Below are 20,930 nucleotides of genomic sequence, written 5' to 3' on the forward strand. Positions count from 1 at the left end.
TAAGAAGAAAAATTAAAAAAAAAAAATAATAATAATAATTTAAATTGAATCAGGTTGGGCAGACTGGATGGACCATTCGGGTCTTTATCTGCCGTCTTCTACTATGTTACTATGTTACTTTGATAGACAAAACTATGCACAGCCCTCAATGTGCCCTACATGTTGCGTTCTTTTTTTTTTTTTCCATAGGTGACCCCAAAGGCGCTATGCTGACCCATGAAAACATTGTGGCAGACGCTTCTGCATTTATTAAAACTGTTGAGGTAGGTTGTAGGTTTGTTGGCCATTTCCACTTTGCTCGCAATTCTAGATTTATTTTTTTTCCTCTTCCCCTCAGTAAAGGGTCGTCTTTACAAGCGATTTTTCAATAGAATTTTGGCCTATCAGGCAGCCCTTTGAGTATAAGAAGTTTCGTCACTTGATCTCAAGTTCTAATCCCTACTTACATTTCAGGAACTTGTTAAAAACTCACCTCTTTGAGAAAATTTCCAGATAGCTGAATTGTAATTCCTTTGAGAACGTGCAATTTCTCTTTATACACTGTAAACCACACTGAACTGTGAGGTAGCTGCATTATCTAAGCGGAGACATGATAGAGACTTTCAAGATCATGAAAGGCATAGAGAAGGTAGAAAGGGACAGATTCTTCAGATTATTGGGAACCACAAGCACAAGGGGGCACTCAGAGAAGCTGAAAGGGGACAATTTTAGAACCATTGCTAGGAAATTCTTTTTCACACAGAGGGTGGTGGACACCTGGAATGCGCTTCCGGAGGTTGTGATAGGAAAGAGAACACTACGGGGGTTCAAAGAAGGATTGGATAAATTCCTGAACGATAGGGGGATTGAGGGATACAGATAGAGGTAGAGATAGGTTATAGATAGAGGATCAAAGGGCTTAGAAAAGGATCACATTACAGGTCATGGGCCTGATTGGCCGCCGCGGGTATGGACTGTGGGCGCGATGGACCTCTGGTCTGACCCAGCGGAGGCAACTTCTTATGTTCTTATGTTCATTGTTATGTTATGTTATGATGTACACTGGAATTAGAAATGTTTCCAAGCTTTTTGTCCCGTCTGTCACTTTGAGGCCCATCCCGAGGGCACTCAGTTGATTTATTAGACAACCAATGGGTCTTTACCAATGATTCACTTCCTGGAATGAACAAAGCAGCCTGGATTAGTTTTATTTCACTAACTAACGAGTCATTCCCCTGAAAATGGTTTTTTAAAAATTCACCTGTGTTTCTTTCTACCTCCAGATTTCAGCTGCTATTCAATCTTCGGATGTCGCTATCTCCTATCTTCCTCTGGCTCATTTATTTGAGAGAATTGTACAGGTAACGGTGCTTTGCCATATCTCTCCATGTAATAGGGTTACCAGACTTTAGTTAAATAAAATCTGGACCCATCGCCCCGCCCCAGCCCCCTCAACCTGTTCTCATCAGTCGGAAGGGCATCCACACATGATGGCGTGATGCATGCGTGATGCATGCGTGCACACATGCATGTGACGTCACTGTGTTGCCTCTGCACATGCACAGATGCCCTTCCAAACATGGTCCCAAAGAAGAAGCTTTTCAAAATCCCGGCGCTTTGTCTGGGTTTTTGGAAAAGCCGTCTAGACGCCCGGACATGCCTCCTAAAAAGAGGACATGTCTGGGTAGATCCAGGCTCTGGTAACCCTACCGTATAAATACTGCATTCATATAAGAGACCTTGTACTGGGCGTAATGTCTGTGTATAGAACATCTGGACATCACGCCGCAAACTCTGTCCGTAGCCGGCATTCTATACTTCCTAAGGCTGTTTGGAGCAAAATTATATTCAAGAAAAAAACAGAAGCATTGGACTTCTTAATTTATGGATCCACTAATGGGGCGATTTGCCTTAGGTTTCCCTATTTTTGTGGTTGCTATCGTTGATATCCACAGAGGAAAATACTGTGAAAGGAAGATTCATGTTGCCTTCTCATTCTTACGAAAGTTACATATTTGAAGTGGGGCAAAAGCATTGTTTGTTCAGTGCACAGATTGACGTCTTCAGTGGAAAACATTAGATCCAGTGGGCCTGACCTGAAGTTCCAAGAGACTAAAATCCGAAGTAACATTCTTCACAAAATAGAATAGGGATGGTGTTAGCAGTGATCTGATCTCACCCTGGGGATAATGAGACTGTTTAAACCTCAGGGTTGGAACTGCCAGCCTTCCTATGCGATGCAGAGAAGAGGGTGGAGAAGGCCATGAGTCAAGCTTAAGTATGGAAGACTAGCCTAATGGTTAGAACAGAGAACTGAAAACCAGGGAAGCCCATTTCTAATCTCACTTGCCGCTTGCAGTGTTCCATAAGTCGCATTTAGGTTGATTCTCTAAATGGCACTACAATTTTAGAGGCTAAGAATTTGGGCGCTAAGTGCTAACTCTATATTAGCAGAATATTAGCATAAGTCAGTGGTCACTCGCCTAACTTTAAGCATGGAGTACTTATGCCAGATCAATGGCTAGTATAAATGCACTCCTTTTACATAGTAACATAGTATATGATGGCAGATAAAGACCCGAATGGTCCATCCAGTCTGCCCAACCTGATTCAATTTAAATTTTTTTATTTTTTATTTTTATTTTTTTCTTCTTAGCTATTTCTGGGCAAGAATCCAAAGCTTTACCCAGTACTGTGCTTGGGTTCCAACTGCCGAAATCTCTGTTAAGACTTACTCCAGCCCATCTACACCCTCACAGCCATTGAAGCCCTCCCCTGCCCGTCCTCCACCAAACGGCCATACACAGACACAGACCGTGCAAGTCTGCCCAGTACTGGCCTAGTTCAATATTTAATATTATTTTCTGATTCTAAATCTTCTGTGTTCATCCCACGCTTCTTTGAACTCAGTCACAGTTTTACTCTCCACCACCTCTCTCGGGAGCGCATTCCAGGCATCCACTACCCTCTCCATAAAGTAGAATTTCCTAACATTACCCCTGAATCTACCACCCCTCAACCTCAAATTATGTCCTCTGGTTTTACCATTTTCCTTTCTCTGGAAAAGATTTTGTTCTACGTTAATACCCTTCAAGTATTTGAACGTCTGAATCATATCTCCCCTGTCTCTCCTTTCCTCTAGGGTATACATATTCAGGGCTTCCAGTCTCTCCTCATACGTCTTCTGGCGCAAGCCTTCTATCATTTTCGTCGCCCTCCTCTGGACCGCCTCAAGTCTTCTTACGTCTTTCGCCAGATACGGTCTCCAAAACTGAACACAATACTCCAAGTGGGGCCTTACCAATGACCTGTACAGGGGCATCAACAACTTCTTCCTTCTACTGACTACGCCTCTCTTTATACAGCCCAGCATCCTTCTGGCAGCAGCCACTGCCTTGTCACACTGTTTTTTCCCCTTTAAATCTTCGGACACTATAACCCCAAGGTCCCTCTCCCCATCCGTGCATATCAGCTTCTCTCCTCCCATCATATGCGGTTCCTTCCTATTATTAATCCCCAAATGCATTACTCTGCATTTCTTTACATTGAATTTTAGTTGCCAGGCATTAGACCATTCCTCTAACTTTTACAGATCCTTTTTCATATTTTCCACTCCCTCTTCGGTGTCTACTCTGTTACAAATCTTGGTATCATCTGCAAAAAGGCACACTTTTCCTTCTAACCCTTCAGCAATGTCACTCACAAACATATTGAACAGGATTGGCCCCAGCACCGAACCCTGAGGGACTCCACTAGTCACCTTTCCTTCCTTCGGGCGACTTCCATTAACCACCACCCTCTGGCGTCTGACCCACAACCAATTTCTGACCCAGTTTACCACTTTGGGTCCTAACTTCAGCCCTTCAAGTTTGTTCAACAGCCTCCTATGAGGAACTGTATCAAAGGCTTTGCTGAATCCAAGTAAATTACATCTAGCATATGTCCTCGATCCAGCTCTCTGGTCACCCAATCAAAAAATTCAATCAGGTTCGTTTGGCACGATTTACCTTTTGTAAAACCATGTTGCCTCGGATCCTGTAACCCATTAGATTCAAGGAAGTACACTATCCTTTCTTTCAGCAACACTTCCATTATTTTTCCAACAACTGAAGTGAGGCTCACCGGCCTGTAGTTTCCTGCTTCATCCCTGTGACCACTTTTATGAATAGGAACCACATCCGCTCTCCTCCAATCCCCAGGAATCACTCCCGTCTCCAGAGATTTGTTGAACAAGTCTTTAATAGGACTCGCCAGAACCTCTCTGAGCTCCCTTAGTATCCTGGGATGGATCCCGTCTGGTCCCATCGCTTTGTCCACCTTCAGTTTTTCAAGTTGCTCATAAACACCCTCCTCCTTGAACGGCGCAGAATCTACTCCATTTTCTCGTGTAACCTTTGCCAGACAATCTCGGTCCTTCTCCAGGATTTTCTTCTGTGAACAAAGAACAGAAGTATTTGTTTAGCACATTTGCTTTCTCCTCATCACTCTCCACATATTAGTTCCCAGCATCTTTTAGCCTAGCAATTCCATTTTTTATCTTCCTCCTTTTACTAATATATCTGAAAAAAATTTTTGGGTTTCCACCACTGGCTGGTGAGGTACTGTAAATGCTCTGACGCTCGTAGGAATTCTATGAGCTTCAGAGCATTTACATCGTCGGCCTGCAATAGAGACCTCTACCGCCGCTTTGTAAAAGCCAGTATACTGTAAATGTTGGCAGTTTTGCATGTTAGTGACATGCAACTTGCATGCACAACTGTAAGACATACCCTTGAACCGCCCGTGTGTACAATCCCTTCGCAATTGTGCGCTACAGCATTTAGGTGTTATGTGTATAGAATATTGCCTAAGTGCAGTTGCCCTCATAACTAAATCAATGCCAATTATTGCTAATTATCAGTCATTATTGATACTTACCAATTAGCATGTGACTAGCACTATTTTATAACCTGTGCGGGCAATTTTGCATTCTAGTTGCAAAACTGTGCACATAGATTTAAAGAATTAGGCGGATAACCCTCCATTGCCTCTGGTACAAATTTAGACTTAGCCTTTCAGGGGCAGGAAAATACCTACTAGTATAAAAGGCATAAGCTAAATCAAAAAATCACAAAGAGAAGAAGCAGAGGCATAGTAAGGGGTGGCAGGGGGGTGGGGTCTGTCCTGGGCACCATCTTGGTGAAGGTATAGGAAATGTGACCATACGTCCCGTTTTCAATGGGACAGTCCCGTTTTCGGATCCCCTGTCCCGTTGTCCCCACACACAGCTTCAGGACGCCAAAATGTCCCGTTTTCAGGGACAGCATCCCGAAGCTGTGCACGGGGACAATGGGAGAGGCGATCGCTTCCTGTCCCTCCCTGCCGCACCAAAAAAAAAAGCGTCCCTTCCGGCCCGATTTAAACTCCCCCCCCCCCAGTCCATCGCTGCTGCTCCTCTGCTTACCTTCCTGCCTAATCGCGCCCATAAGCCTTCTTCCCGACATCAATTCTGATGTCGGAGAGGACGTTCAGGGCCAGCCAATCGCTGGAGGGAAGTTTAAGTTGGGCCTGGAGGGAGGCTTTTCTTTTCCCGCGGGAGGGGCAAGGAGGTAGGCAGGCAAGCTGGCTTTTGCGCAGCAGAGAGGAAGGTAGGTAGGCAGGCTGGCTGGCTGGCTTTGGGTGAGGTAGGTAGGTAGGCAGGCTTTGGGGGAGGCAGGCAGGCAGGCTAGCTTTGGGGGAGGTAGGCAGGCAGGCTGGCTCTGGGGGAGGTAGGCAGGCAGGCTGGCTTTGGGGGAGGTAGGTAGGTAGGCAGGCTTTGGGGGAGGCAGGCAGGCTAGCTTTGGGGGAGGTAGGCAGGCAGACTGGCTGACTTTGAGGGAGGCAGGCAGGCTGGCTTTGGGGGAGGTAGGCTGGCAGGCTTTTTGGGAGGGGATGGGACATAGGCTGGAAGGCAGTGAGGGGGACATAGGAAGGAGGGATGAAGGAAGGAGAGAAAGAGGCAGAGAAGGTAGGGGGATTGTAAGTAGAAGAAAGACTAGAGAGATAAAGGCCTGGACCAAAGGGGAAAGACAGGAGGTAGAAGCAGGACTTTGGGAGGTGCAGACAGAGGAGGAGAGCCCCTGAGGAAGAGCAGAGAGGCAAGATCATAACAGAGGAGGGAGAGAGAGGAAGAATTGGAACAAAGGTACAAAGGAGAACTGACACTGGATCTGGGGGCACTAAGGACATAGGAAGGAGACGCTGGGGCACTAAGGACATAGAAAGGGGCACTGACATAGGAAGGAGGTGCTGGGGACACTAAGGACATAGGAAGGAGGCACTGGGGGCACTAAGTACATAGGAAGGAGGCGCTGGGGCACTAAGGACATAGGAAGGAGGCACTGGGGACACTAAGGACATAGGAAGGAGGCCCTGGGGCACTAAGGACATAGGAAGGAAGGAGGGAGGGAATAGAAAGGGACAATTGTTGGGCCTGAGTGCAAAAAGAAATGAAAGAAAAGGATGCACAGTTAGAAGGAAATGCAACCAGATACTCATGAAATCACCAGACAGCAAAGGTAGGAAAAATGATTTTATTTTCAATTTAGTGATCAAAATGTGTCAATTTTGAGAATTTATATCTGCTGTCTATATTTTGCACTATATTTGTCTATTTTTCTATAGTTACTGAGGTGACATCTTTGAAAACCCCCGAAATATAAATGATAATTAACATTTTCTCTGCGTATAGGGTGCTTTGTGTTTTCTTAAAATTTTATGGTTACCATTATGAAATAAGATATTGTGTGTACATGAAAAATGAATGGAAGAAATTGGGGGCGGGGCTAGGATGGGATTGGAGGTGGGGCTGGGGCGGGACTGAATATTAATAGATGTTCCGCTTTTTTGGGGTTTTTTTAGTTCACATAGTTTATTAAGTTTTATAATAATAGATGTCCCGTTTTGATGAAAAAAATAAATGATCACATTAGGTATAGGCACCTCTCTTCTCTGCCCCCCTGCTCCTTCCCGCCCATTGCCATGTGTGTACCCCATTTCCCTTCCCCATAACTCTGTAATGTTCCTGCTGTGAGAAGCAACCCCTAACCTGCTGTTGTGCCGGCATTGGCTCTTCCTCTGATGTCACTTCCTGGAAGTGATGTCAGAGAAAGAGCCAACGCTGGCATGACGGCAGGTTGGGAGGCTGCTGCTCGTGCCAGGAACATTACAGGGGTTTCGGGGAAGGGAAGCAGCACGTGCATGGCAGGAGGAGGCGGGGAAGGAGCATGTGGAGGTGGGGGGGCAGAGAAACAGGCGGGGGAGGGGTGCTACTGCCCTGGGCATCTCTCACCCTTGCTAGGCCACTGACAAGAAGAGAGAGATGAGAGTCAGTGGTTTTGCCAAAGGAAGCAAACTGGACCTCAGAGTACTCATCTGCTGTTAGTCCAATAGTGTGAGGTCTCCAGAGGGATGACTCAATGGCAAGTTATCAGCAGTGGCTTAGTAAGGGGGACCATCCCAGGCGTCATCTTGGTGGGGGTACCGGCACCTCTCTGCTCCACCCCAAGCCATTTCTTTAAATCTTCACCAGTGCAAGCCATTTCTCCGACCTGCTGCTCGCACCGTCCTGGCTCCCCTCTGAAATCACTTCCTGGTTGAGGGGCCAGGAAGTGACATCAGAGGGAACGCCAAGGCCGGCGCAAGCAACAGGCCAGAGACGCTGCTTGCGCTGGTGAAGATCTAAACAGGTGCAGGAGAAGGGAGGGTGTGGGTGTGATGTGAGGAGCGCCCAAGGAGTGCGAGATGCGCAAAGAGCGTGAGCAAAGAGAAGGGCGCCTCCTGCCCTTGCTATGACACTGGCTATCAGCACAGTAAATTGTCTCTTTTTTTTTAAACTTTCTAGACTGTTATGTACTGCTGTGGAGCAAAAGTAGGATTTTTTCAAGGTGATATTCGGCTAATAACAGATGATATGAAGACCCTTCAGCCAACTCTGTTCCCAACAGTACCAAGACTTCTCAACAGGATATATGATAAGGTACTCACTCCTCTCATCTCAGCTCTTTATATTCATTGAAGTAATATTGGGACCAGTGCAAGTGTCCTAGGTGAGTCTCCAGACAATTGACTTTCAGGCCCCGACCCATGAAACTAAGCAATTATGTTCTCTTAGACTTCCAGAGTTGGCATCATGATTATTGCAGTTGTCTGGGTCAGACAACTGTAACAATCTGAAGCGATTATGGTCACACCAATCCACTCCACCCAGAACAATCTTGTACATACATAGAAATGGACGTCAAATGGGGGGTAATTCTCAAAAAGATATCTAAATGTTAGACGCCAGATAAAACACGCTAACTATGAAATGTGTGTAATTGCCATTATAGAAGCCCGCATTTGCAAGCCTGTCGTTAGCTCAATGTCTGATGTAAAAGTAGGCAGTTAGATGCATAAATGCTAGGCCACCCCCTGACCTGCTCATGCCCCTCTCCCAGGTCAACAGCCCTCTTGAAGTTATGCCATATTTTGCCAATTCTGGCTGCATCAGGGTCAAGGAAACCAACCAGTTTGAAACCACAAACTTCGTTTATTTATTCAGCTTTCTAGACGGTTCTCCCAAGAAAGCTGAGAACATTTCACAAGGGCAATGGGGGGGGATTGAGTGACTTGCCCGGGGTCACAAGGAACGGCATGGGTTTGAACCCACAACTTCAGGGTGCTGAAGCTGTAGCTTTAACCACTGTGCCACACTCTCCCTCCATACTTATCTAGCCAGACTTGGTGACATGTGGCTACATCGGCCATTAGTTTATGACTCGTGGGAGTATCATTTATTAATAAAGACTGCTGTTTTCTCAAAAAAGGTCTACTGCTGGAAACTTTCCCTTACTTTTCAGTCACAATGTTGGCGATCATAGTGGCATTAGAATTTCGATCTGCTGCGGGATCTACAGTACTTTTGCGCCTAAACTTTCACAAAGAAAATGTGCAGAATGATGGTGCAATTAAAATCTTGAGACCAATCTCCCCCCCCCCCACGCACCTCCCCAAAGACTTTCTAATTCTCTGAAAATTAAGACTCAAACCTGAAGATGACTAAACTAAACTAAAGCTTAACTTTGTATATCGAGTCATGATTCTGAGAAGGCTCGACTCGGTTTACAGTAATTAAATAAACAGGGAATGATTTACAAATGATAATTAGAAGATAATAGCAAAATTTCAAAAGAATTAATTTTCAAAATGTTTGGCAAATAGAGTAGTTTTTAAAGATTTACGGAAAAATTGAAACTGGAACTCCTTAAAAAAAAGGGGAGATCATTCCAGAGTTGAGAGAATTTAAAGACCAAAGATTGACTGAAGATCTTGACTCCTTTAATCCCTTTTTTATGAGGACGGGAGAGTTTAAATTGTTGGATACCTCTTGCAAAGGAGAATTGGTAAACATTCCAATCACACATAGAATAACTTTTAAAATTCAACAATCACACGCTCCGATATTTCTGGATCGTCTCTTGATACCGTATTCTCCATTCAGGGCACTTAGATCAACACAACAACATTTACTGACTATCCCTTCGTTAAAAGTAATAGGGACCAGGAGATCTACCATTTTCTCAGTTATAGCACCCCAGCTTTGGAACAATTGACCAATATACTTACGCAATGAACCTTCTTTAGAAAAATTCAAACGTTCCTTAAAAAGCTTCCTGTATAAGGACGCATTTGAAACATAGATAGCTTAACTTACCAATCACTAAATCTTTTAGATCTTAATTAGACCTACGAGTGGGTCGTAAATTTATCTTCTTTTTTTCTATGATCATTTCTGCCCTTATATCCCCCTTTTTTTCTCTCTCTCTTTTCTGTTCCCACCATATGTTTTCTTCCCTAAATGTTTCTTCTCTTTCTTTAAAGATTGTAGTTCGTCCCCCTCGCCTTCTGTATCAGTTATGTATTAGAACGTATATAATTTGTATTCAATTGTATAAAAAATGTTTTGTTTTGTCCCCTATTTTTTAAAATGTTATACGCATTGAAGTATATGATATTGCGTATACAACAAACCTTAATAAAACTTGAAACTTGAATAAGAGGATTAAAGATACCATATAGAATTTTTAAAGAAATACAAGCGCATTTAAATTGAATTCTAAAATAAACCGGGAACCAATGAAGACTCTGAAGCAAAGGGGTCACATGGTCAAATTTATGTTTTCCAAAGATTAGCTTCGCAGCAGTATTCTGAATTAATTGTAATCTATGAAGACAAATTAGGTCCCCGTTTTGAGCTTGGCATTGGTATTTATCGAGATTGTGATACAGACCAGCCCTCAAGAATCCCATTCCCTAACTGTAAACAGGCTTAAAGGCTTTGGGAGTGAGATAAATTTGATAGGCAACTGAGGAGAAGTATACTGACAGAGAGGTCTCACAGTATTTGAGCTTATTCTGCAATAAATTCTGAGCCATCATTATCAGAGTTTGTGAGATTTGGCCTAGTTGATGTACGAGGGTCATTTCATAAATAATGCATACTATTTTATATTTACATGTTTATTTTTTTTTTCAAGCATTTCTTTACAATCCTTGAATATAGGTAGAAGGAGAAACCCTGCATATGGTGGAGGGGAGGGAGACATACTTGGAGAAGAAAGAGAGAGAAATGTTGGACATAGGGTGGAGGGCAGGGAGAGATGATGCATGGGGAGAAAGAAAGAAATGTTGCACATGACAATGGAGGGATGGAAGGGAGAGATGCTGCATGTAGGGGAATAGAGAAAGTTGACCCAGGACACAAGGCAAGGAGGGAGAGAGAGAGAGACAGAGAAAGAAGAGAGATGGTAGACAGTGGGAAAAAATGTTGGATATGGCAGTGGAAGGGAAGGTACAGAGATGGAAGATGGATGGTGAGCGTGGAGAAAGAAGAAAATATCAAATGGGCAGGAGACTCTGGCGAGCGAGTTAACAGAAGACAAACAGAAACCAGAGCCTGGGACCAACATGATTTGAATATTTGTGATTACAATATGTCAGATTTGAAACATGTATCCTGCCAGAGCTGGTGTTAAACAGAGATCGTGAGCTAGGATCTAACAGAGAGAGGAAAAGCCTTTTTTGTTTATTTTGTTTATACCACAGCACCAGCATGGGGTTGGAGAGAGCAAAGGTGGGGGGGGGGGGGTGAAGGGGCTACAAAATAAATCTGCCAGGACATTTGAAAAAAACACCCAATTGGGCAGAAAATGTGCATCAAATTGAAAAATCAATTCAATGGATCAAATCAAATAAAAAATGTTTTTCCTGAATCGGACAGCACTAATACATGTACATAATAGAGTAGATTTTGTAAATGGCATCCAAATTTAGGCACCCCCCGAAAAAATGAGCACTGAGCACTAGTTTATAAATGGTGCTCCAAGTTGTACACTGTGTAAAGACTAGCACATAGCGCTGGGATCTGTGCCCAATTCTGGGCGTAAGGATTTTACGGTGTCAGGTCAAAAGCGCGCCATGACAAAGGCGCGCCCAGAAAATTGAGCACAGCGCGGAGGCGCACACCGCTCTAAATTACTGTTTTTAGGGCTCCGACGGGGGAGGGGCGTGGGGGGGAAACCCCCCACTTTACTTAATAGATATCGTGCCGCGTTGTGGGGGGTTGTAACCCCGCACATTTTACTGAAAACTTAACTTTTTCCCTGTTTTTAGGGAAAAAGTTCAGTTTACAGTAAAATGTGGAGGGTTACAACCCCCCATAACGCCGGCACGATGTCTATTAAGTAAACTGGGGGGGTTCCCCAACAAAACCCCCCTTCGGAGACCCTAAAAACTGTAATTTTGTGCGGCATGCGCCTCCGCGCTGCGCTCAATTGTCGGCGTGCGCTTTTGTCTTTCGCGCCGTTGTCTATGAACCGGATTTTACACCTGCTTTAAATCCTTGTACGTTAACTACTTGTGCATCCCTCGAATTCTATAATACTGCGCACATCTTTACTGAATGCTCCTGACCCGCCCATGCTCCTCCCATGGCCACGCCCACTTTTCAACCGCACACTAAAAGATTTCCACACACATCTTTATACAATAGTGCGTAGCAAACTGCATGCGTAAACTCCAGATTGTTGCTAATTAACACCATTCGATAGTGCCCAACTATTGGTTCTAATTGGCTCATTATTCAATTGCGCGCACAGTTATGTCTGCCATATATAGAATCTGGGAGAATGAGGGTGCGGGGTTATCTTATTTGCCCCACCCTCCTTTTTTTTAGGGGGGGATACATTTGTGGGATTGAAAATTACCAACATGCAAATAGGAGAATCACAAAGGCCATTTACTTAGGCAAATATGAGCGATTTGAAAATTGCCCACCCTCACAGGTAAACATGCACACTAATAGTTTTTTTAAGTTAGTATGTTAGTTGTTTTTGTTTTTTTGTTTTTTTTTTAGTTCAATAAGTTTTTTATTATAATTTGAATAATACATTTATCCAATAATACAAAGGGAAAAAAAAGAGAAGCTCCAAACAAAGTTCATAATACATCATACATAAATCCTTTTTAAGCCCACTAAGAGGAGAGATGGGATACTGTTTTCAACAAAACAGTAGAAGAAAAGATAAAGGAAATAATTCTCAGTTCACCTTCGCGAAACTTGTATCATTCCTTACTATAACAGGGATGCTTTCCTCCTCTATAACTTAGCAATGAAACATACAAATGAAAAACTAATACTGTACTTATTTCTGCTCACGAGCAACTAGAAATTGTTGTAATTGAATGGGGTCCCAAAAAACATATTCAACGTCATGTAACTTAACTAAGCATTTACAAGGAAATCTATATATATAAAATCGGAGGTATGTATGTATGTATGTATGTGTGTGTGTGTGTATGTGCCGCGATCATGCAAAAACGGCTTGACCGATTTGAACGAAACTTGGTATGCAGATCCCTCACTACCTGGGGTGATATGTTCTGGGGGTCTCGCGGCCCACCTGCACACGTGGGCGGAGCTACAAACAGAAAATCAGATTTCACCCATTCATGTCAATGGAAAAAATGTAAAAAGCTGCCATTCTCACAGTAATTCAAAAACAGCTTGACCGCTTTGAACGAAACTTGGTATGCAGATCCCTCACTACCTGGGATGATATGTTCTGGGGGTCTCGCGGCCCACAACTCTATGTTGCTTGCTCAAGGGTGGGTTCACCCTTATATGTTCTTGCTCCAGGAGGTGAAACTAAAAATGTTGTTTATAATCACGTTTTGCATTAGTTGTATTGTATTCATTTTGTCAAATATTTCACATTATAATTTGAATATTGTACTTTTTATTAAGCTGTAAAAAAATAATTTCATTCACCACTATAAAGTATCTTTATTTGAATCCATTTACAGTGTTATTGCTATAATTAAATACCCGTGCAACGCCAGGGCATCAGCTAGTTTCAAATAAAAAGATGCCTCTAGAGCCAAAACTCTAAGTTTTAACCTCAAGAACTCTTTCCTTCCAAATTGAGTAGCTCTAGAGACATCAGGAAGAATCCTAACTAAATCACCACAATACTGTTAACCTGTTCTTAAAGTAAAGTTTCATAATTAACATTTTATCTATCTCACTCGTGCATGTTATTACCAGGGTGGATCGACTCTGAATCACATCTTGAGTATCTTCCAAAAATTCAGCTAAATTAATTTCTGTTGTGACCAGATGGTCCACCTCTTGGGCAGATTCTTTTTTTTTTTGAGGAACATAATAATAATTACTTATTGGAAAATTCTCCGCATTGGGTAATCCCAGTATTTCTTCAAAAAAATTTTTAACTAAATATCAGGTGATAACAAGTGAGTTACAGGGAAATTGACCAAGTGGAGATTTCTCGCTCTATGCATATTTTCCATAGATTCTATTTTAGCATGTATCACGATAGAATCTTTAACAGCAGAAACTGAGACAGCTTGTAATGTATTGCATTGAGCTTCCGTAACATTTAAACGTTTGTCCAAACAAGACAAGACCTATTGTTTTGCTTTGAGTGCAGCTGCTATTTGTCGCCCCCTAGAGGTACTATTTTTGTTACACTGCCTAATGGTTAAGTTGGCCTCCTTTACCATATTGCAATATTACAGTATATTACGTTAGTTTCTTTTATTCTGCCAATGCCTTGCGGTTCTAGGCATATTACAAAAGAGCTGATCTGGACATGCCCAGTAAAATCACAAGATAGATTATTAGATGAGGCGTAATATCCCATAATATTCTGCAATACACTGAAAAAAACCCTGGGAAGTTGGGACTAAGGGCTCCTTTTACGAAGCCGCGTTAGCAGTTTAACGCACGTAATCGTGTGCGCTAAACCGCTGGCCGCACTAGCCGCTACCACCTCCCCTTGAGCAGGCGGTAGTTTTTCGGCTAGCGCGGGGGTTAGTGCGTGATGAAAAGTCGCGCGCGCTGAAGCCGCTAACGCAGCTTCGTAAAAGGAGCCCTAAAAGTCTTTCACTAGTTTGCAAGGTGATGGGTTCCAGGGTTTCCACTGACTTGGCATTCCTTGAGAATTTCGGTCAACAAGCTGAAAATGTCCCATCAATCTGGATCCGTGCACATTTTTAAACTTCATTGTATTCACGTAATCATTTAAGGAAAAAAAAAGTTTTTAAAAGTCCATCTCTCTGTCTTCAGATACAAAGTGCTGCACAGAGCCCTTTAAAGCAACGCCTTTTGAACTTTGCCATGGCCAGAAAACATGGTGAAATTAGGCACGGGATTATTCGAAATGACAGCGTCTGGGACAAGTATATCTTTAAAAAAGTACAGGTAAGCTCTGGTCAGGTCATGTCTTGTAACTGAAGCTCTTCCACAGGCAACCGTTTTCACTGGCTGGCCAACTTCTTTTTTTTTTCTAAATCTTTATTGATTTTCAAACTTTGACAGTCCAATACAATTAATTGAACATAAAATACTGCATAAAATGCACTATTAACTACACAAGTAATACATAAAACAATCATTTTCTCCCATCCTCCTCCCAATTATTAATACAATAAGACATATGATGTGATTTCAGTATTATAATGAAGTAATTTAAATTCTCAAAATACATTTCCCTCCCCCCACCCACCCACCCTGGTTATTTCACTTTTGAGAAAGAAAAGGGGTATTTTTTAAAAGATGAATAATTATTCACACCAACTTCCCAGTCGCGGCGAGAGGCGCATCCTGTAGGCAGTCAGACGGCGCCTTTCTTCTTCTCCGTGCCTCTCCTGCTCCAGCACTCCCTACTGGTGGCTCAGGGCCTCGTCTGGAGCGTCTTCGCGCATGATGAAGTCATGCGTGCATATAATGTCATCACGTCAACATCCACACATTTCCAGGTGTCCTCCAGTCGCAGCCTGGAGATGACTGTGCCACTTTAGACCATCAGTTCCCAACTAGAAGAAACACTGTTATCAGATGTTGATGTAGAATCCCTCTGCACTTACATAACCCCCTGGAAGATGCAAAGAAAGAAGGCACTTGACCTATCAACTACTTCTCATTTGATAATGGCATCTACTTCCAAACAGTAGAACTAACGGGAGAAAGAATGATGTCTTCACAGAAGGCCAACTTATTCATAGTAAAAGTGAACGATACCCACTGCTGTGTCAAACCCCTGAGCCCTTTTTTCAGACCTTTGCCTTGCAGTTTACCAATTAATGTTACAACTCAGGCAGTGACGTATCAAGGGGAGGGAGTGGTCCGCCCCTGGTGCAAGCCATGACGGGGGTGTTCTCAGCCTTGGAGTCATGGTCCAGGAACTTCCCTTCTCACGGCCCGGTCCCAAGGCTCTGGGTAGTCCCCGTGGCCCAGCATGTTCCCAGCCTTCGCTCCTGTCCGATGGCCCTTTACCTTCCGTGAAGCTGAAAAAACTGCCGGCCTCGGCAGTGATTCAGCCATGTCGCCCCGCGGCTCCCCTTCCTGCTTTCCACATCTGCCAATGACGCAACTTCCTGTTTCCGCCCAGGTGGATTGCAGCAGAAGCAGACACGGAAAGCAGGAACGGGAGTCGCGGACGACGTAGCTGAATCACTGCCAAGGCCGGTAGTTTTTTCAGCTTCACGGAAGGTAATGGCCATCGGACAGGAGAGAAGGCTGGGAACATGCAGGATAACGGGGACCACCCAGAGCCTTGGCACCAGGCCATGAGAAGGGAAGTTCCCGGACCATGACTCCCAGGCCGGGAACACCCCCCCCTCATGACTTGCACCTGGGGGAACAATACTAAAAATATTTTTTTTATATTGTGGGGGGTGTAAAAAAATGATGGCAGGGGTGTCAAAAAACAATGGGCCCTAGGTGTCACATACCCTAGGTACGCCACTGAACTTAGGTCTCGGCACATCTACCTAAAGCAAGAAAAAGAAATATCCGTGTATCGCTTACGCACAGATAGTTCCTACCCAAAGACACAAAGTCATAAGCGTGGGATAAACACAGAGGATCTCTAATTAGACTATGAATGGGCAGACTATCGTGGTCTGAATCCCACAAATGAGATGGTTTGGATAGGCTGGAGCCAGCTTCAACGGCGACTCCAGTAGTTGGAACCTAAGGACAGTACCGGGTGGACTTCTAAGGTCTATGGCCCATTGTGACGTAATCATGAAATTGTAAATCATGTAATTATAGGGCAGGTCTTTATCGGCTGGCATTTATTATGATACCATCTTCAGGTTTTCTTTTATCCAATGACTGTTCTTTTTCTAAAGGACACAATGGGTGGACGAGTGCGAATAATGATCACCGGAGCTGCTCCCATATCACCCACCATCTTGACATTCCTTAGATCAGCTTTAGGTTGTCATGTAAGTAATGCGTTACCTAAACCACAAGATTGTCAAGTCACCTGGGAACATTCTAGAGGGGTTCTTTGTCATTAACAAGAGACAAGCAACTGTTGCTTAGATTAATTCAGTTATTCAGATGTTTTATGTAGGAAATTCCTTTAAAAAAAAATGACCACATAATAGCATCAACAGCCATGTTCTGTATCTATTTTTATACAAATTTTAAGCCACATATTCTGCTTCATCTTGTTACCCCTGAAAAGTTTCTTCACTGCTTGGCCCAAGTAGTCTTAAATTCAGATACTGGTTTTGCTTCTGATACTGCCAGTACAGAGCTTTTTCTAAAATATATGCATGAATGCACATGTATGTACTGGTTACATGTGGGAGGAGCAGCCATTTTACACATGTCAGAGGAGGTGGTAACAGCGATTAGCATAGCTGGCCTCAAAAAAGGTCTATACAAATTTCTGGAGAAAATGTCCATAGTCTGCTGTTGAGACAGAAATGGGGGAAGCCACTATGTTGCTACTATTTGGGTTTTTGAAAGGTACTTGTGACCTGGATTGGTCACTGTGAAAACAGAATACTTGGCTAGATGAACCATTGACCTGACCCAGTATGGCTATTCTTATGTTCTTATGTGAACAAAGTATAGGATAGTCAAGCCATTGTGACATCACTGAGGAGGCTGGCTCTTAGGCTTTGGTAGAATGAGGCATTATGAGAATTCACGGGAGCCAGTAAGGAAGCCACTCAGCGTAGAGAAGCAGCGCCAAATTGCACTGCTGCTCGTGCCGCTTAGATGAGGAAATTCGATCGTGCAGCTGGTTAGCAGCGGGGCAGGAGTTTGAAAAGTTATAGGGCAGAATACAGTACTGGGATTTAAGAGAGGATTGGACAATTTCCTGCTGGAAAAGGGAATAGAAGGGTATAAATAGAGGATTACTGCTCAGGTCCTGGACCTGTTGGGCCGCCGCGTGAGCGGATTGCTGGGCAAGATGGACCTCAGGTCTGACCCAGCAGAGGCATTGCTTATGTTCTTATGTTCCTGCCCACTGCACCTCCACTACTGATCGGCAGAGGAACCGCTGCACCTCCACCATGGATCAGCAGAGGTATGAAGATAGGGCAGGGAGGGAGGGGATATAGGGCAGAGCCTGGGAGGAAGAGTGCAGAGTCTAATAGGGGAAGGAAGGAAAGGTGCTAGGTGCAGAGCCTTACAGGGGAGGGGAGGAAGGAAGGGTTCTGGTGCAGTGCCTGACAGGGGAGGGATGGAGGGAAGGGGACTGGGTGCAGAGCCTGACAGGGCAGGATACGGATATTAAGCCGCCCGACTTATATTTGAGTCAACCATTTTTCCTCCTTTTTTGGGGGGGAAATGGAGTCTCGACTTATATTCAGATTGACTTATATTCGAATATATACAGTAAGTCCGGCTTCGGATGTTTCACGCAAGACGTCCAAATATCGGGGTGGAGAAATATGCATTTTCAAAACTGCAAGATGTTCAAATTTTTAAAAAGACCTATTTGGATGTTTTGGCCTTAAGGATGTCTAACTTTTTTGGCCATTTTCAAATAGAAAAACATCCTAATCCAGACCATTTGGGCGTGGGAGGGGCCAGCATAGTAATGGATTGGCCACATAGACATCCCAACAGAGCAGTGGGGCACCTTAGAGGGCACTGCTGTGAACTTCACTGAAAGGTGAGGCCCCCCCAAACCTACTGTACCCATCTGTGTACCACTCCAATGGTCCTTATGGCTGCAGGTGGCACCTATATGGCAGTAGAGTAGGGTATGGGTAAGTTTTGATGGGCTCATACTTGATATCATAGATGTTGTGGTTAGAGGGTCTTATGGGCCTGTGTCCTCCTCTCTATGGTTCACTAGCCCACCCATTGGGTAACTCTACACACCTGTGTGCTGCTCTACTAGGCTTCCCCATACCAGATCTTGCTGTTCTAGAGCCAGGTGTATACCTTTTTGATCTCATTTTTGTATGGTGGAAGACGCCATCTTGCTTTGATGCATGCAGTTTGGGCACCTTTGTGGCACTTGGACGCTTCTAAAACAGGTCTAGTTCCAAACATCTAAGTTCCATCCAGGACATCTTGCAAAATGTTTGATTATCACTGCAAGATGTCCATGTCTAACCCACCCTTATACATTCCCAAAGCCCGTCCATAGCACGCTTCCACTACGCCCATCTCAAGCTCTGGATGCACAGAGGCTGGGACACCTCGCTAGACATCCAGAAAGGCGGTTTCAATTATCGGCACTTGGACGTCCTAGAGATTAGGATGTCCACGTGCCAATTTACTCTACAAAGCTTTTTATATCTCTGCTTGTTTATTAAGATTGTCAACACACTTTTATTAGGACTTGAAACTCAAAGCACGAAAATGAGTTTAAACTCCTTCTTCTCTAACGCAGATTTTCGAGGCTTATGGTCAAACAGAGTGTGCTGCTGGGTGTACGGTCTCCTCACCTGGCGAATGGAAGGCAGGTAAGGAGCCTCAATCTTCTTTCCGTAGTTCAGGACATACTCCACTTTGGCAAGAGCCACTGGGCAAAAGAGGGGCTATTCCCTAAGGGCCTGATTCTATATATGGCACCTAAAAAAATTGTGTTTATAAAATGACAATTGTACAGAATATTGTCTCTTTTTATACTTTAATAAAATAAGTTCAGTATAAAATCATAACTATTCGAGGCTTGTGCGGATGGGTCTGTCATTCTCTAAATTGAGAATAGTTCAAAACACGTCCGTCCGCTTAATATTCGGACTAAAGAAAAGTGATCACGTTAGTCCCTTCTACAGACTGTTACACTGGTTACCAATTGAGGCACGAATTCTGTTCAAATTATCCTGCTTTTGCTACAAAATAACCTGGGGAATGGCCCCCAACTACCTTCTACCTCACTTCAAATTCTACTCCTCCACTAGATCTACCAGAAACCGCAACCTCTTTGCATACCCGAAAATTGCAGGCTGCAGATATCGAACCTTCCTGGACAGAACATTCAAGTTTCAAGCTGGTAGACAGCAAACTTGGCTAGGCTACTTCATTGATGTCGCTAGGTTGACCTACAGCGTCTTCCGGAAAGAATTAAAGACCACTTTGTCTAGCCAGACTCTCTCCCCACGACCAAAGCTACCACACCTCACCCCAAATTCTTTCTTCCTCATTATAGGTACCCTATATTCTCCGTCTGCTACAATGTCCTCTTCACAATTGTACCCAGCTACTCGCTGGGGTCCGAGCATTTTCAATGTAATATGTAAAAAGTTAAGTCTTATACTGTAATCCAATGTATATTTTTCTTCTAACCAATTTGCACCTTGTAATCACTGACCGCTCAGTGACCTCTTATCTATTTAGACACTGTAATTCGCTGACTGTACAGCTTTTCTTCATTGTGAACTGCCTAGAAGTCGCAAGATTGTGGCGGTATAGAAAAAATAAAGTTATTATTTATTATTAGTTAAAATTGGTGCCAGTCAGACCAGTGCTTACCATGATACTAGCAAAGGCACATACCATATAAAGAATCATGCCTAGTGATGGTATACATTAGAGAATGACACGGGGAAAAAAGTTATCACCGTTCCCATCCCGTTGCCGCGAGCTTAGTCCCCGTCCCCTGCAAACTGTCAGATCCCACCCGCACAAGCCTCGAATAGTTATGATTTTATAATGAACTTATTTTATTAAAGTATAAAAAGAGACAATATTATGTGCAATTGTCATTTTATAAACACAAATAATACAGAGCAAGGATCAACAAAACCCTTGTTTCCCCTCCCTTTTACAAATATCCCCTCCACTATTGTGAAAACTGAACAAACCAAATTACTACAGAATGCTACATTGAAAAATCAAGCTAACAGAATACTTCAGTCACACACGGCAAGAATAATGTTAGGGGAGTGCAACTAGGGCAACTGCCCTCTGGTCAGAGAGAAAGACCTAAGCCAGCTGGAAGCTAAAGAAGCACAGCCTGGATTTTGTGGTTCCCAGTTATGTCTAATACCAGCTCTAGCAGGAGACCGTATCTGGGGGGGGAGGAGCCAGCATGGTAAAAATCATGAATAATCGAAATTGCGAGTAATAAAATTGCAAATACATGTATCTTTTAATTAGCGCCAACTCT

At 43.6% G+C, this 20,930-nt stretch overlaps 1 protein-coding gene across 2 annotated transcripts in view; it reads left to right on the plus strand.

Annotated features, from left to right (window-relative positions):
• Positions 1–20,930, plus strand: part of ACSL5 (acyl-CoA synthetase long chain family member 5) — a 114,340-nt gene that overhangs the window by 58,347 nt on the left and 35,063 nt on the right. For both annotated transcript variants that reach the window (XM_033942336.1, XM_033942335.1), the window contains exons 10-15: positions 190–263; positions 1,263–1,340; positions 7,841–7,975; positions 14,624–14,758; positions 16,693–16,788; positions 19,209–19,281. In XM_033942336.1, the coding sequence (XP_033798227.1) occupies positions 190–263; positions 1,263–1,340; positions 7,841–7,975; positions 14,624–14,758; positions 16,693–16,788; positions 19,209–19,281 (591 nt within the window). The remainder of the gene's footprint in view (positions 1–189; positions 264–1,262; positions 1,341–7,840; positions 7,976–14,623; positions 14,759–16,692; positions 16,789–19,208; positions 19,282–20,930) is intronic.

The sequence above is a fragment of the Geotrypetes seraphini genome, chromosome 4 (assembly GCF_902459505.1).
Source record: "Geotrypetes seraphini chromosome 4, aGeoSer1.1, whole genome shotgun sequence".
Classification (NCBI taxonomy): domain Eukaryota; kingdom Metazoa; phylum Chordata; class Amphibia; order Gymnophiona; family Dermophiidae; genus Geotrypetes; species Geotrypetes seraphini.